Source organism: Pollachius pollachius, assembly GCF_949987615.1.
Source record: "Pollachius pollachius genome assembly, chromosome: 11".
Classification (NCBI taxonomy): Eukaryota; Metazoa; Chordata; class Actinopteri; order Gadiformes; family Gadidae; genus Pollachius; species Pollachius pollachius.
The window spans coordinates 5,572,705-5,590,265 of NC_136944.1; the positions used below are offsets into that span (position 1 = coordinate 5,572,705).

At 45.1% G+C, this 17,561-nt stretch overlaps 5 protein-coding genes across 5 annotated transcripts; all 5 read left to right on the forward strand.

Moving 5' to 3' along the window:
- Positions 1 to 9,940: 9,940 nt before the first annotated feature.
- On the forward strand, positions 9,941 to 10,324 carry LOC307082300 (histone H2A; the record flags this gene model as incomplete). The annotated part of the gene is made up of 1 exon (XM_079745824.1): positions 9,941 to 10,324. The coding sequence occupies one exon, from the start codon at positions 9,941 to 9,943 to the stop codon at positions 10,322 to 10,324; it is 384 nt and encodes a 127-aa protein (XP_079601950.1).
- Positions 10,325 to 11,252: 928 nt separating this feature from the next.
- Positions 11,253 to 11,564, forward strand: LOC307083038 (histone H4; the record flags this gene model as incomplete). The annotated part of the gene is made up of 1 exon (XM_079746831.1): positions 11,253 to 11,564. The coding sequence occupies one exon, from the start codon at positions 11,253 to 11,255 to the stop codon at positions 11,562 to 11,564; it is 312 nt and encodes a 103-aa protein (XP_079602957.1).
- Positions 11,565 to 12,694: 1,130 nt separating this feature from the next.
- On the forward strand, positions 12,695 to 13,078 carry LOC307082664 (histone H2B 1/2-like; the record flags this gene model as incomplete). Its single annotated transcript, XM_079746304.1, has 1 exon — positions 12,695 to 13,078. The coding sequence occupies exon 1, from the start codon at positions 12,701 to 12,703 to the stop codon at positions 13,076 to 13,078; it is 378 nt and encodes a 125-aa protein (XP_079602430.1). The 5' UTR covers positions 12,695 to 12,700.
- Positions 13,079 to 14,000: 922 nt separating this feature from the next.
- LOC307082331 (histone H3.2) lies at positions 14,001 to 14,411 on the forward strand (the record flags this gene model as incomplete). Its single annotated transcript, XM_079745865.1, has 1 exon — positions 14,001 to 14,411. One exon carries the CDS (start codon positions 14,001 to 14,003, stop codon positions 14,409 to 14,411), a length of 411 nt encoding a protein of 136 aa, XP_079601991.1.
- Positions 14,412 to 16,681: 2,270 nt separating this feature from the next.
- On the forward strand, positions 16,682 to 17,065 carry LOC307082231 (histone H2A; the record flags this gene model as incomplete). Its single annotated transcript, XM_079745733.1, has 1 exon — positions 16,682 to 17,065. The coding sequence occupies one exon, from the start codon at positions 16,682 to 16,684 to the stop codon at positions 17,063 to 17,065; it is 384 nt and encodes a 127-aa protein (XP_079601859.1).
- Positions 17,066 to 17,561: the final 496 nt, after the last annotated feature.

Here is a 17,561-nt window from a genome sequence, read left to right on the forward strand (position 1 = left end):
GTTTCGTGCTGCTAGCATTTTTGTGAGATCAGAGTGTTGAGAAGGACAGTAATAAAATATCTTTGGTAAGATTGATATAAGAAGAGAGACCCGCAGTGAATTCAACCCGGTCCAATTGACATCGGGTAGGTGCATGACATTGGTACCGTAAAACTTCAATAGCTTCAATAGCTTTTATTTGTTTCAATCACTGAACTTTCGAACAAACCTCTTGCCCAGCAACGATGGGAAATACTATCAAATGTATTATTTAAACCAGTAAGAATATTACCGTACATGTTTACCAGGCAATCGAATAACGCCTACACACACACACACACACACACACACACACACACACACACACACACACACACGCACGCACGCACGCACGCGCGGAGTGGTAATCGGGAGAGTTGGGAGAATTCCCTGTGGGCCGTTAACGTCAACGTCGCAGCCAATTCGATTTTGTCTAGAGGGGAGTAGCTGAGCGCCCCCTCCCGAAGTGGTACAGCCCAGGTCGGCCTTGAACTGCGATTGGTCAGAATGGTCCGTATCCAGCTTGTTCCGCGCTTTAAGCACCCAGGCTACTAGTATGCGGCGAGCTGGGGCTCTCATGATCCCCCCTGCGGTGTATTCCTTGTCTGCATCCCCTGCCATCCAGTTGTCATACGATTCATGCAGACTGGCTTTGAACGGCTGATTCCATGGATGTACTTTGCGTGCGCCGTGTTTTCCCGCCGATGTGGTGAAGCTGTATGGTTATGCTGTGGAGAGCTTAAATAAATGGACTATTTATGTTGACTATGAACAATTATTGAAGTTTAACATTTTGTTCAGCAAATTTGACAACTGACAGATACAATATTGTAGCCCGTGAAAACCGCAAAATTCTGACTTGTACATTTATGGGCAGATTTAGAATCATTTGTTGCAAAATGTTGCATATTTGATTCTCTATGCATAGCGCATCACGTCGACATTGCTGTTTAGTGCTGCTCTAGTTTGCACATATTCAGGAGTGTAGCATTCCCAGCTGGACTTTATTCAGACTTTAATTAGCGATGCACTCCATAAAGATGACTGATGGCCCATGGTGCGGTATCAACCATTTATTTTCACACATCCACACCACAGATACACCGTAAGAGCTGAAAGCAAATAAAAAGGCACAATCATGCACTCGTAATATGACCATGCTTTCCCCACAGCTAGCTACCACCACGAGGTGAATAGCACTAGCTAGCATTAGCTAACTCCAAAAATGCATACTCTTACACATATATCAAAAACAAAACGTAACAGAACTTAATTCCACAGTTTATCAACACACATACCTGTTCGCCTTCCAGCTAGGTGCTATTAAAGGGATGAACAATGCTTCATATGTTTTGTGAACAGTTCTAAGCATGAACAAACGTGTTCACCTCTTAAACCTTCCTTTCCGTCTGAGTCGCGCACCGAGAGACGGCAGGTAAACGTCTCTGTGGCCTTTCAAAATAAAGGTCACACAACAAGGTGCAAGTAAAATTCGCTATGAATATTAATCAGAAACACATTTAGGGCACCATACAAGTTTGAATGAACAAATGTGATATCCAAGGCACTATAAACCAATCTCAATAATATAAAATATGATAAAACAAAATTATATGGGTCATTTACACTCCCACCAAATCATTAGTGTTTCAAATATAGTCAAATCAACCATGTGCAAACACAAATGATTTTTTAACTCAAAATAACCATAGACCATAGACCTGGTAAGGAAGAAGTGTCAAGTACTTCAAAACAAATGAAAACACATCTTAATAGATGCAAGGCATGTGCTAGTTTGTAACTAACTAGTCACTATCTAGTAACAAGACCAGTTTCTGAACAGGCCGTTCAAGCACTGACTGCTTGGTGAGACGTTCACCTTTCTTGCCTAGTTTTCTATCACCTAGACAGATTTTCACCCTCCTAACCAGCCCATCCCTATCCACTGTAGTTTCTGAAACTCTACCCAACCTCCATTCATTTCTAGGCAGATCATCATTTTTCATCATCACTACATCCCCTTTTTGTAGGTTTCTCTTCGGAGTGTGCCAGCGTTGCCGGATGGCGATGTTGGATAAATACTCTTTACGCCAACGGCTCCAGAACTGCTCCGCTAAGTACTGTACATGGCGCCACCTCTTTCTCGCATACATATCTTCTCTGATGAACTTGCCGGGGGGAGGAAGAGCTGGGGTAGACTTCATGGTAAGAAGTTGGTTAGGGGTAAGCGGCTCAAGACTGTTGGGATCATTGAGGTTTTCAACAGTGAGAGGGCGACTATTAACTATTGTCATTGCTTCATAGAAGAATGCTCGGAGGGACGCATCGTCCAGATTTCCAGGAGAGAGAGAGAGGGTCGAGTTGAGGACACTCCTGACCGTCCTAATTTGACGCTCCCACACTCCGCCGACGTGGCTTGAACCTGGTGCATTCATGATGAAGTCGCACTGATTCTCAGAGAGAAAGATTGCCAGTTTGTCAATATCAACTTCCTTAAGAGCTTCCTTCAGTTCATTTTTAGCTCCTAGGAAGTTGCTTCCTTGGTCAGATTTTATCTGGCGCACTGCACCACGTATGGCAATGAAGCAGGGCAGTCCATTTATGAAGGAATCTGTTGACATGTCCTCCAGCATTTCGATATGAATGGCTCTGGAGGAGAAGCAGGTGAAGAGAAGGCCATATCTTTTGCACACACGCCGTCCTTTTTTGGTGTAAAAGGGTCCAAAGCAGTCCATTCCACAGTATGTAAATGGTGGAGATGGATCCAAACGCTCTGGTGGGAGATCGGCCATTCTTTGCTCTTCTGTGTGTCTCCTGAGCTTTCTACACATCACACATTGGCGAAGATGAGATGCCACGGCTCGACCAATCCCCGATATCCAGTAGCCCTTTGACCTGATTTCGTTGATGGTCATTCCTTTACCTTGATGTTTAGCCTTTTCATGACAGTGGACGATGATCATCTTCGTGACGTGATGTTCCTTCGGAATGATCACAGGATGTTTGGCTGCGTGAGGGAGATTTGAGTCACCGAGTCTACCTCCCACCTTGATCACACCATCATTGTCCAGAAAGGCGTCGAGGCGATGCATCTCGTTGTGGAGTGGCAGCCGAGAGCCTTTCTTCAGAAACTTCAATTCCTCTGGATATGTCTGTCTCTGTAAATCTTTGATTATGAGGCGCTCCGCGTCCTCTCGTTCCTCCACTGTAGAGAGACCATTGGATTTGTCTTTGTTGATTCGTCGAAGGATACGCGCCACTGCTCTAACAGCCCGGGACCAGGATGAGAACCCTGACAGCCGATCTGCCAGGGAGTCTTGCTCTGTAGTTTCTGTGCTCAGTGTCTGAGCGCCTTTCACTTCTGGGTCTCCAAGTGGCAGTTCCGAGATCACCTCCTCTGAGAGGCCGATTTCCCTTTCCCATAAAAACGCAGGTCCTTGGAACCAGTCTGATGATATCAGCTCACTGATGGTTAGGCCTCTGGAGGCGTGATCCGCCGGATTTTGGTCAGTGGGGACATATCTCCATTGCTGTCGAGACGTGCTGAGGTGTATCTTCTGGATGCGGTTGGCCACGAACGTGTGGAAACGTCGAGCCTCGTTGTTAATATACCCTATAACGACTTTAGAATCAGTCCAGAAGTACTCCTTGGCATCAGCGTATCCAAGTTCTTCTTTTAACACATTGCTGGTCTTCACTGAGATGACTGCAGCTGTTAGCTCTAATCTCGGGATTGTGGTGACCTTCGTAGGAGCAACACGAGACTTTGCCATGATTAGGGCACAGTGGATGTCTCCTTCTTCATTTCTGAGTCTCAGGTATGAACACTGCCCGTAGCCAATCATGCTTGCATCGGAGAAGTGGTGTATCTCTTGTCTCGTAACCCTTCCAAAGTTTGCAGGTGCGTAACTCCGGGGGATGTCTATCTTCTCCATGTTGGTAAGGTCATTTTTCCATCTCTCCCACCGTGGACGAAGTTCTTCAGTCAGGGGATCATCCCAACCCGTTCCCTGTCTGCACATTTCCTGCAGCACTCCTTTTCCGATTAGCAAGAATGGGGCGACAAACCCTAAGGGGTCGTACAAGGAGGCAACCATAGACAGTATACCTCTTCGTGTTGCAGGTTGGTCCTTGAGGTTGACGTTGAACTTTAAGCAGTCTGACTCGACATGCCATTGGATACCTAATGCTCTTTCTGCAGGTAGATCATCAAAGGTAAGGTTGAGATCTTTAATGTCTGATGCACGTTCAGATGACGGTATGCTCTCTAAGACAGCTCTGTCGTTGGACACAAATTTGTGGAGCCTAAGACCACCTAGGGCACAAAGTTCTCTGGCTTCTTGAGCGAGCTGAATAGCCTTTTCCGTACTGTCTATACTTGCGACCCCGTCATCGACATAAAAGTCTCTCATAATGAACTGTGAACCTAGAGGGTATAGGTCTCTGTTCTCGGTAGCTAAATACTTCAAGCCATAGTTCGCGCAACCAGGCGATGAGGCAGCGCCGAAGATATGCACCTTCATACGGTAGTCCTGAGGCTGCGCACTGAGATCTCCTTTCCTCCACCAAAGGAAGCGCAGATAGTCCTGGTCCATCTTGCTCACATGAAATTGGTGAAACATCCTTTCTACATCGCACATCAACGCCGTGGAGTGTAGTCGGAAGCGAAGGAGAACACCATTGAGATTGTTCATCAAGTCGGGTCCGGTGAGCAGATGATCATTTAGACTGGTTCCCTTGTATTTGGCGGAGCAGTCGAATACCACGCGCAGCTTGTCTGGCTTCTTGGCGTGGTAGACGCCATGATGAGGTACGTACCATTTTTCTCCTTCCTTCCCACCATCATGGACTTCCTCTGCGTCACCCTTTTCTATGACATCCTCCACGAACTTCATGTACTGTTCCTTGTACCTTTCATCCCTCGACAGCTTCCTCTTGAGATGGTTGAGACGAACGACGGCAAGCTGTCTGTTGTCAGGTAAGTTGGGTCTCTCCTTAAAGGGTAAGGGCATTTCGTAGTGACCTTGGCTATTTTTCCTGATGCCAGTTTTCAGTTTGTCCAGGAACAGGATGTCTTCCTGGGACACCGTTTTCCCATCCTCCTTGGCATCCTTAAAATCGGATTCCAGAACACGAATAGCATCTGCAGGGGTGACTGGAGGGAGCTCCTTGACAGCTATCCGGAAACACCGTCTTGCCACACTTGGAGCGTCAAGGCATGGCGAAGAGCATCCAACTATACTCCATCCTAGATCGGTACAAACTGCGTAAGGCTCTTCATTTCCTCCTGATATTACATCTCTTGGTGCCATTGCCCTTGCACAGTTGTATCCTATTAAAAGACCAACCTCACAATCCTGCAGCGGTGGAATCTTGTCTACGATTGTGGAGAGATGATTCCATTGTCTGGCCGTTTCGCTTGTAGGAATGTGGGTGCGGTTCACTGGAATACAGCTTTTCGTGTAGGCAGGAGGAAGGTCGATGTGGATGGGGGACTCGTAACCTCGTATACGAAGCCCCGAAACTCGTTGGCTTTTCACAATGGTGTCACATCCTATCATAGTTGTTAACTTCAGTGTTACTGGACAGGAGTCTACCTTTAAAGTTTTGCTCACTTCCTCGTCGACGAATGTGGTGTCACTTTGTGTGTCCAGCAGGGCGTAGACAAGTTTTTCAGTTTGTGAGTTATTCTTGGATGACACCCAAACAGGCACAATCATCGACGTGTTGGTAGACTGTCCAGTCGTGACGGCATGTGACATCGCAGTCGTGGCAGGATCTGTTCGATGTGTGTTGCTTGGGGATATGGTTTCCCAAGGTTTGGACCGTTCCCTTTTTACATAGTTTTCATCGTGAAGACAGGTTGGATGTTTGCCTTTGCAGGTGTTGCAGGAATGTCTATGTCGGCAGTCCTTTGCACTATGGCCAGGTTTGGTACAGCCATAGCAGAGCTTGTTGTCTTTCACAAATTCTCTTCTCTCTGCCAGAGTCTTGGCGATGAACTTGGGACATCCGTGTAGCCTGTGTTGAGTGTCTTGACAGAACGCACAAGGGGGCTTTTCCTTCCCCTTCGCTGGCCTTTGCCTTTCACCGTCGGCTTTGGTTTCGGTTTGAGTACTCAGAACACTCGCCTTGTTCCTCTTGGGGTCCCTGTTATTCCTTTTAGCTGGGCTAGACTCGGAGTTGTGGAAGGCATATGGTGAGGTGATCGGATTACAGGCAATCCTTGCCTCCTTTGCTATGAAGGTGGTGAAGTCCTTAAAACTGGGGAATTCTCGAATTGAGTCCAAGGCTTCCGTAGCCTTCCTGTTCCATCTAGATGCTATCCAGTCTGGCAGTTTGTGGACTAGCTTCCTGTTCTCTTCACAGTCGTTCAGTATTTCAAGGTTTTTCACATGTGACATTGCATCTTGACAGGCGTTCAAGAAATCTGAAAAGTCCCGAAGCCCCTCTGCATCCTTAGGTTGGACTTTCGGCCACTCTGTCAGCCTATCTCTAAAGGCTCTCTGTATAACAAAGGGGTGGCCATATCTGTGGTTCATTTTGTCCCAAGCGTCCCTGTAAGCCTCGCTATCATTTCTATAGAAGGTCCCTTCCAGTGTCTTACGAGCTGGACCGCCTACATACTTCCTCAGATAATAAAGCTTATCTGCTGAGGAGATGGCCTTTGAGTCAATGAGTGACATAAATGAAGTTTTCCACTCAATAAACTGGATAGGGTCACCATTAAATACTGATGGCTCTGGCACTGGAAGTCTATTTAGGGCCATACTATCTTGGAGGGCCCTGGCTAGGGACGACATATTTAGCTCAGATGACGAGACTGTGACGTTAGGGGGTTGTCTACTTGGAGCTATGGAGCCACTATGACTATTTGAGGAGTGGACGCTGCCCTCTTGTGGAGCTTCCTGGTTGTAGACTTGTAGTCTGGCCCGAGCTGCCTTGATTTCCTTCTCGGCCTGTATGCGTTCAAGAGCGCGTTTTTCAACTTCAAGCTGCTTCCTTTGTTGCTCCTCTAGTGTCCTTTGTTGCTCTTCTAGAAGTTGGATCTTCTCCCTTTGTTTCTCTTCCTCCAGAAATCCTTCCAACTCAACTTCCTTCACGGCAAGCTCTGCTGCAGCGTTCATGCGTTTGGCTGTTAAAGTAGTGTCTTCAGAACCGTTGACTGACTTTGACATTCTAGAGACAGTGGATCCATAAACGGAGCGCGCATAGCCGTTTTTCAGTAGCTCCTTGAGACGGCGCTGTGCTTGTTCTGCATCAAAATCTAAATCGATGTCTACAATCCTCTCGTAGGCGATTTTCTTAATTTCTGTTGTAGCTGCCTCACATGCGTCAACATGGTTTCTCAATACGGCTGACGGTGTGAAGTGAACTAGTGCTTCGGAATATGTTTTCACCACTGACTCTTTATCTTTCTCCAGAGCATCGAGCAGAGATGCCAGCTCACTTTCATTGAGGTCTTTCTTTAACTGCTCTCTTGACTCACGGGCTTGACTCTTCCATTTTTCATACGCTGTGAGGATCTTTCTTTCCTTCTTCTTCGCCTCATCTTGTTGAAGTTCAAGCATTTTTGGAGTCAGGATTTTTGTTCGAGTTGAGCGTCGGCGGCTATCCTCTTCCTGTTCTTGAAGTTGACCTTGGAGGCTACTTAATGTTTCTTCTCTACTTTGAATTTCCTTCTCTAAACGTTCTCTCTCTGTAGTCACCAGTGTTTCATCAAGAGCCCCTTTAAGCCTTCCTATTTTATGCTGTAGGCTATCTATCTGTTTCTCTAGCTCTGACTGTGGGGTAGGATTCTCTGCTCCTTTAATATTCAATTCTGCCATTATTGATATGATAAAATGTTCGTCTTTACAATAGCCTATAGACTGTACAGCGGGAAGAAGAATCCTTAATATTTAGACTACACAAAGATAGGAGCAGATAATCTGACATAAATACAGACCACTCAGAGGACTAGAGCCTATTACTGTAGGCTGATTGTTAAATGATTGACTGCAATGTTAAAATGAAATCAACCTCTCCAATTAATACAAAATTCAGTTAACATTTAGACTGTACATTGTTACACATTGAAACACCCCTTTTTCTTTTTTTTTCTTTTTCTATTTGGAGTTAACAGGAAGGATGATCAGAAAATGTACAGTAGCATAGCAGTCAATAAACATAAACAAAGTCACAAAATTCACTTGTTTTTTCTTTGTGTGAAGAGTACCTTATTTTTTCTTAAAGGTCCTATAAGCTTTACATTTAGTAGAAGAAAATTCAATAAATGTCCATTTTTGTTGAAATAATTTTCTTCTTAATTTCTTTCTTCTTAAACCGTTACAGATGAATATGAATGTTCTTAGTGAAGATGAATCGTTCCTTTCCAGTCAATTAAATGTTCCATACCTTTAATGTCTGACCGTCACACCAAACCTTTAAGCCAGCTGCACGATGACTTAAAGTCCCTTTGTCTAGAAGACCCGTAGAATGGAGCCGAGTTGCTCCCTACATGAGGTGTCGGCCGTGGGACATCTATCCCCGGTCTCCCCTAGTCGTGCTGCAACCTGGGTCCGTGGATCGTCTTCGTAGACCTCTCCTCTGGCAGCGTGGTGGCAGGGTTGATGAACGGTCTAGCTCTTACTGTAGCATTCCCAGCTGGACTTTATTCAGACTTTAATTAGCGATGCACTCCATAAAGATGACTGATGGCCCATGGTGCGGTATCAACCATTTATTTTCACACATCCACACCACAGATACACCGTAAGAGCTGAAAGCAAATAAAAAGGCACAATCATGCACTCGTAATATGACCATGCTTTCCCCACAGCTAGCTACCACCACGAGGTGAATAGCACTAGCTAGCATTAGCTAACTCCAAAAATGCATACTCTTACACATATATCAAAAACAAAACGTAACAGAACTTAATTCCACAGTTTATCAACACACATACCTGTTCGCCTTCCAGCTAGGTGCTATTAAAGGGATGAACAATGCTTCATATGTTTTGTGAACAGTTCTAAGCATGAACAAACGTGTTCACCTCTTAAACCTTCCTTTCCGTCTGAGTCGCGCACCGAGAGACGGCAGGTAAACGTCTCTGTGGCCTTTCAAAATAAAGGTCACACAACAAGGTGCAAGTAAAATTCGCTATGAATATTAATCAGAAACACATTTAGGGCACCATACAAGTTTGAATGAACAAATGTGATATCCAAGGCACTATAAACCAATCTCAATAATATAAAATATGATAAAACAAAATTATATGGGTCATTTACAAGGAGACCCGCAGAGTGAATTCAACCCCGTCCACTTGACATCGGGTATGCGCATGACAGTGTTTATTTGGCTACAGGCTTTTCTAATAAATCATTTTGGCTGCTGGTGTATGTGGTACACTTTCCTATCCTTAACGTAAACATTAACCTACTCAGTAGGCCTACCCCGACGTGAGTCAAACATGACGATTGGTCTTTCCTTTACTTCTCAAACTACGTTACAATTGCATGTTCATCAGCCCGATCTTCAAATTTGTCGGGGGAGAAACCCCCGAACCCCGCTTTTAAAGCACTCTAACTTCTGGGCAACAACCCCGAATGTTTTCAATTGCTAGCGACGCTCCTGGTTCCTAGCATACTGAAAAGGTATACATTTTTTAAAGAATCAGATTTTGTTTATTCCTTTTTTTTATCAGCTTGATTCAGGGGTTGGCGCTACTGATATAAATTATTTTAATCTGTTACTTTAAATTTAGGACCTTTTCTTTCTGTCAACACTGCCACCTAAAGGGCGTCACATTTTTTGTTTTACCGTGATTGGTCTATTTTACGGAAGTTTGAGCTGACCAATGAGCAATGACCTTGGTCGCTATATATACCAGTCCGACGCTGGGTTCAGCGCTCATCAATTTAACTACGTATTCAACATGTCTGGAAGAGGAAAGACAGGAGGTAAAGCAAGGGCGAAGGCCAAGACCAGGTCATCCCGTGCCGGCCTCCAGTTCCCCGTTGGCCGTGTGCACAGACTTCTTCGCAAAGGCAACTATGCTCATCGCGTGGGAGCTGGGGCTCCAGTCTACCTGGCTGCCGTTCTAGAGTATCTGACCGCTGAGATCCTCGAGTTGGCCGGCAATGCTGCCCGCGACAACAAGAAGACCCGCATCATCCCCCGCCATCTGCAGCTGGCTGTGCGTAACGACGAGGAACTCAACAAACTTCTCGGTGGAGTAACCATCGCTCAGGGCGGTGTGCTGCCCAACATCCAGGCCGTCCTTCTGCCCAAGAAGACCGAGAAGCCCGCCAAGAAGTAAATCAGAAACCCCACAACTCAAAGGCTCTTTTAAGAGCCAACCACATATTCTCTAAGAGCTAGCCTACTTATTTAAACACTGAGTTTTATGGAGTTGCGCCGAAGTCGATACATTTACTCCTCAACGTGTTTCTGAAATGTACATGCATCATACCGTAAAGACCTAATAACCTCCTTCCACGCCATATTTTTTTTCTTTTTTCTTTTACGCATTGTAGAATTGTTACAGCAGTCACATGCGAACAATCCAGGACGCTCCACTTTCCGTACATTCCAGTGAGAAAGATGTGGAACCATATAAAGGGACGGCAAATGGCTGCATTCCAAAGTACTGTTGAGTTGTGCGAGGAAAACCTCGAGCCAACCACATTCTCTTAAGAGCTATTCACTCAGTGGTATTAAGGTAGTCCCACCGCGGTTTCACTAAAATCATGTGGACATTTAAGTATTAGCCATGTTTTGCAACAGTTTCAGGTATTGTTTTCGAGTAAGGAATTAATACTTGATTCGGTAGAAGGCCTATTCGTGTCTATGGCCATAAGGGTAATCGCCTTCCATCAAACCATGTGAAATGCTAATTTCAGAGATTTGGGCTACACAACAATTGGAGTGACCTACATCTGTATTCTAAACGTTGGCGCGTTTTCTTATTAACTGACTAATTTAGATACCTATACTAATAGAGTTGAATACATAGTTTATTTGTAGATATAACTTCAGACAAACAGAGAAACATGTTCACGTTGAAAGGATATTTTCCCCAACAGTCCATTATTTAAATTATGAAATGAATATGCATTCTTAAGAGAGTCACTGGGAGTGGTCTGTTCTGGATTCCATGCCTTCACCTCTCTCAGGTCCTCAGCAAGCCTTTAAATTCAACTGAGGGCGCCTTTATGCTCATTCTACTTTGAAACTAACATCCGAACATGTCTGGACGCGGAAAAGGAGGGAAGGGGCTCGGAAAAGGAGGCGCCAAGCGTCACCGTAAAGTTCTCCGTGATAACATCCAGGGAATCACCAAGCCTGCCATCCGCCGTCTGGCTCGTCGCGGTGGTGTAAAGCGTATCTCTGGCCTTATCTACGAGGAGACCCGCGGTGTCCTCAAGGTGTTCCTGGAGAACGTGATCCGTGATGCCGTCACCTACACCGAGCACGCCAAGAGGAAGACCGTAACCGCCATGGATGTTGTTTATGCCCTGAAGAGGCAGGGACGCACCCTGTACGGCTTCGGCGGTTAAACTCATTTCCAACTACACCCAAAGGCTCTTTTAAGAGCCAACTAAATACATTAATGAAGCTTCCTATAAATCACCGTAAATGGTAACTGCTACATACCTTTAGCAAGCTTATGATAACGATGAGTTCAAAATGAATGGACTTGTCTGATGCTTAATATAGGGTTATTGATGTCTGTCTCAATGCACTATGAAATGGTCCTCGTTATTTTTCTATAACCGTGATAATGCTGGCATAAATACCTCAAAAGTTTCATAATAGGCTAGATTCAAAATTGGCGCGCGCGCTCAATTTCTTGCTCGTTCACTGTGACGTAGTTCTAGGCAAAAAATTGCATAAACGAATTCGTCACTAGGTCATGTGTAGCCTACCCTCATTAGAGGCTTTGATATAAGTACATTGTTTGAGACACATTACACGTGTATGTCTTTTAAAGATTTGCTTAACGTTAAGGTATACGAATAAGATCCATGGTCTGGACTCAAAGCTATAATAGGCCAACAAGGTCAATTGTAATGCGAATGTCGTGTTGAAATAAACTATCGATTCTCACTCCTAAACCACCACTAAGTGTATAACATGGACGTTAACAATGGCTAAGTACCTCTGTGGTCCATAGATTTAGCTTGCATTTAAAAAAAAAAAAAACTCGCTGGAGGATTAATTATCTTGTCCGTTTAAAGGGAAGTAGGCTATTTCTACGCTGAGCAGAGACAACTACTAACTGCTTTATATGTACCTAATTACAGGAATAAATACACGTACATTGTTTGTGTTTACAGATACGTACAAATACATACAAACATGTGCTATTTTGTATTTATGATTTGCTTGATGTCCACTGTTATGATTTAGTATTAGATTGACATTTTAAAGCTATCCAAAGCCAACTCGGGAGCTCGAAGAGTGCATATTTATCTTTTTAATTCCAAGACAAAAGGGGTAAATAATTATAATAAATGTTGCTATGAAGTTCCAGGCGGATACTGGTACCACAGATTTGGATCTTGACCCAAAGCGGATGGTCACGAGGTCTTTTATTCTAGCCAATCACACAAATGAGCCATTCCTTTGTTGATTTGCATGCGCCTCCTATAAATAAGGCAGTCGGTCAACGTGCATTCATTCAACAGACATCATGCCTGCTGACGTTGCCAAGCCCGCGCCCAAGAAGGGCTCTAAGAAAGCCGTTTCCAAGACCGCTGTTAAGGGCGGCAAGAAGCGCAGAAAGACCAGGAAGGAGAGCTATGCGATCTACGTGTACAAGGTGCTGAAGCAGGTCCACCCCGACACCGGCATTTCCTCCAAGGCGATGGGGATCATGAACTCCTTCGTCAACGACATCTTCGAGCGCATCGCCGGTGAGGCCTCCCGTCTGGCTCACTACAACAAGCGCTCCACCATCACCTCCAGGGAGATCCAAACCGCCGTCCGCCTGCTGCTCCCCGGTGAGCTGGCTAAGCACGCCGTGTCTGAGGGCACCAAGGCTGTCACCAAGTACACCAGCTCCAAGTAGACTCCACCAACTGGTCTCTAACAAACGGTCCTTTTAAGGACCACCTAAAACATCCAAAGAGTTTATCCTTGCCTATCAAACTTTTCTCATCGACAATATTTATTCATGCATTAGGCCTGTGAAGGCCAAGTAACATTTGAGGAGAAAGTAATAGTTCCTTCAAAATTTAGTCCCACCCCATAGCATGTTGACTAGTATTGATTGAGAAGTCTCTTCTGTGGCTAATGTTAAATGCATATTGAGTCTTACTCCCTTAGTTGAAGCAGCAGGAGTGCAGTGACAATGTGTAAATACTACTGGCCCATTGCTGTGAACTTTAACATGCAAGAGCAGTCTTACCTCCTTTGCTGGACGGGCCGCATTAAAAAAATAAGAGTAAGCCTACTTCTCCACGCACCAAGACACCACTTCTTCTCCATGATGCATAGATGATGCCCTACCATGAAGTATATTATTTAGTACCACTACAAATAAGTGGTCAAATTAGGTACTTATCTTAGCTTTAATATTGTGTGGTCTAACCATGCGCAGAACATTAATTTACATCATGACAAATACATTTGTAAAACGAATAAAAATTGCCATTCCCTATGCATATATAGAAATAAGGTCTTCATGATTGGAAATCAATTTTCATTTTTAAATATAACAGCAGCATCTGGTGACAATAAATAAGTCCTTTAGAACACTAGTGACATGATGTTTGCAGAAACGTATCCTGTACAGTAATAGTTTAAGGACAAACAAGTTGAGCTGCTGGTGACGTAGAAAGTGGGCGCGATCCAATGTGAGGGCGGGACTCTCGTTCTCGCTCAGCCGGTTCAAATTGACCAATTAGCTTGTGGCGAACTCCGGGAGCGTATATATTACCTCTGTTCAACCCCTCACTTTAACAAACAGACGTTGAATACTCACTGCTGAAATGGCGAGAACCAAACAGACAGCGCGTAAGTCTACCGGTGGAAAAGCACCCAGGAAGCAGCTCGCCACTAAGGCTGCCCGTAAGAGTGCCCCGGCCACCGGTGGCGTGAAGAAGCCCCATCGTTACAGGCCTGGAACAGTAGCGCTGAGAGAGATCCGTCGTTATCAGAAATCCACCGAGCTGCTGATCCGCAAGCTGCCCTTCCAGCGCCTGGTGAGGGAGATCGCACAGGACTTCAAGACCGACCTCCGCTTCCAGAGCTCCGCTGTGATGGCTCTTCAGGAGGCCAGCGAGGCTTACCTTGTTGGTCTGTTCGAGGACACAAACTTGTGCGCCATCCACGCAAAGAGGGTAACCATCATGCCCAAAGACATCCAGCTAGCTCGCCGTATCCGCGGTGAACGCGCTTAAATCGCACTGCTGTGCTGGCTCCAAACGGTTCTTTTAAGAGCCACCTACAAATCTTAAGAACGTTCCTTGTACCCTATGTTTGACGACGATATGCCGTAGAAGGAAAAAATATCACATTTCAAAGGATACCGTTTGTAAAGTGAAATCTGAGTCTTGCTAAATTAAGGGAGGGGGGCGGGAGCTTGAACGACAAAGTGTCTGGCCACGAACCCATGAAGTACTGCGCATAGTAACATTAGTTGGCCTATGCATATAAATAATATCCTAAATGATGTGTGGATTGTAGTCCAAGCCAAAAAATTTTGAGTCATTGCTGCTGAATATTAACAAACCGAAACGGTAGCCTATCTGATTTTCGCTGTCCTGAACCCAACCAGATCCTCTTGCAAACGAATGACGCTAGACGAGGGTGATCCTGTATAAACTGAGCAGCAGTTAACTGCGGGAGATGGAACTGTTTCAAGCTCTGAACGAAATTGAGTGTTTAGTTGTGCCTTTTTAACCAAGTGTGAGGTAGAAGAGGTCCCTTTTTGGACACATTGACTCTAAGGAATGATAGTTATGTTATAAGTTTTGTTCTATTTTTGTAGGTTTAGTTGTCTGCTATGCCTCATGGGCCTGTCCTGTACAGTGGAAAAAGCAAACCCCTTTTCTGTAAGAAATTAATTACGCTTCCCATCTAACAATGGGATGAGACAATAAGTAATTGCTGTCAGATGGCGTAGAGTTAGCTCTCCATTTCGCTGTGTAGAGAGAGGTGGTATGGAGCGAGGGCACTGTGAATAGTGCTTATAACTGCCAATGTCAAACCTCTGCCCTGTCGAATCAACCTTTAAGGAGCCAAAGCAATAATTGGCCAACAGATCGGGGTGGTGGTGAACTGTGTTGTGTACAGTGCACCCTGCCACGGCACTGAGCACGAGAGCATCACTTGCTTTGGGAACCACAGGGCTGCTTTGTTGACAGGCTGTCTGTTGTAGCATCATTTTCATCACAGTGGAAAGTTCCACATCCCTGTGGAAAGTTCCACAAAGCGCCAACATTAATGTTGGCCGCTTTCCTGAGCAGAACATGTTCCCCCATCAACTGCCAAGGAGCCGTCCATGAAAACAACCAAAAATAAGTGACTTTTCCCAGGCTTTAGTAGCACAAGGGGGATTCCCAAATATTCCATGTCAGGTGACACTGAACAGTTTATGGTGAGAACCTTGAGTTTGCGCCACATCAAAAGAGAGCGCCATGATCCGGACCTCCTATTTAGACTATGGCCCACGTGCACCATGTAGCCCTACTAACCCTCACCCACACCAGCATGGCAGGTAAGTGGGAGGGGCGTAACCCCCTTGATTTTGATGTGTTAAGGACTAGGTTAATGGTCTGATGAAGATTCCCAAAGCACTTAACGGCTAGGGGTCTAATCACCACTGGTCACATAGTCATCCAGTTATTCAATTTACAGATGATTTTTTTCAGGGACTGGAATTACGATCTAGGGTAAAGGATATGTTGAAAAAGCTGCGTGTTGCAGTGATAGGTTGAATAATGTACTTTCTTAAGGCTAGTCCTCAACTGGTGGGGCTCTTGGAACTCATGCAGATGGGTGGATAAGTGAACCCTCTCTGAATATTGAAGCGGGCAAATTAATGGTTCAGGCAGTTTGGCATCATCACCAGCTGCAGATTTATGTTTTTGTGGTCAGACAGTGCTTTATGCTGTTCCACTTGCTGCGCTGTTTGTTCTCAAATTGATCCTCAATGTGAAGTTTGTCATCGTGCTTTGCATCCCTGATGCCTCTTGAGTGTCCCCATGGTTTACTTAACAAGGGAAAATATAAAAACAAAGTACGTTTTTTGCTCTAGCATATCATTTCAATTTTCTGATTCTACAAATGTAGCCAATTGGATTTGAATAGGTCAAGTCAGGACCATCATGGGGGTAGTTCAAAGTAAATTCACTAAGTATAAAAAAAATGACTTCATCTGATTGTTGACACATTGGTATCTATATTTTTTAATTAGCATCCTTCAGGCGTTGTCACTACTAGTGTCTTACAGGTGGTATTTTACGGCCTGCTACTTTTTATTTTCTTTCAGTCGGTAGAACAGTGCCACCTTAAGGGCATAAAAGATAAATGTGTGCTCTACTGTGATTGGTCCATTATCTGGAAGTATAAGCTGGCCATTGAGCAGAGACCTGGGTCGGGATATAAACCAGTCGGAAGGTACTATCTGTACTCTTATCAAGAGACTCTTATCAAATAATCCAACAGCATGTCTGGAAGAGGAAAGACCGGAGGTAAGGCAAGGGCGAAGGCGAAGACCAGGTCTTCCCGTGCCGGGCTCCAGTTCCCGGTTGGCCGTGTGCACAGACTTCTTCGCAAGGGAAACTATGCACATCGCGTCGGAGCCGGAGCTCCAGTCTACCTGGCGGCCGTGCTTGAGTATCTGACCGCTGAGATCCTCGAGTTGGCCGGCAATGCTGCCCGCGACAACAAGAAGACCCGCATCATCCCCCGCCATCTGCAGCTGGCCGTCCGGAACGACGAGGAGCTCAATAAACTCCTCGGTGGAGTGACCATCGCCCAGGGCGGTGTGCTGCCCAACATCCAGGCCGTCCTTCTGCCCAAGAAGACCGAGAAGCCCGCCAAGAAGTAAATCAGAAACCCCACAACTCAAAGGCTCTTTTAAGAGCCAACCACATATTCTCTAAGAGCTAGCCTACTTATTTAAACACTGAGTTTTATGGAGTTGCGCCGAAGTCGATACATTTACTCCTCAATGTGATTCAGAAATGTACATGCATCATACCGTAAAGACCTAATAACCTCCTTCCACGCAATATTTTTTTTCGTTTTTCTTTTACGCATTGTAGAATTGTTACAGCAGTCACATGCGAACATCCAGGACGCTCCACTTTCCGTACATTCCAGTGAGAAAGATGTGGAACCATATAAAGGGACGGCAAATGGCTGCATTCCAAAGTACTGTTGAGTTGTGCGAGGAAAACCTCGGGAGAACACAACTTGTGGTCCTCCCTAAACCTTGTTTTCCCACCGGCAACAGCAAATATATACAACAGCAAACTAACCCATGAGTTGTTTGTGAAATTAAAGGTATTTATTGCCAGGTAGTTGTGAATTGGCCTATAAAA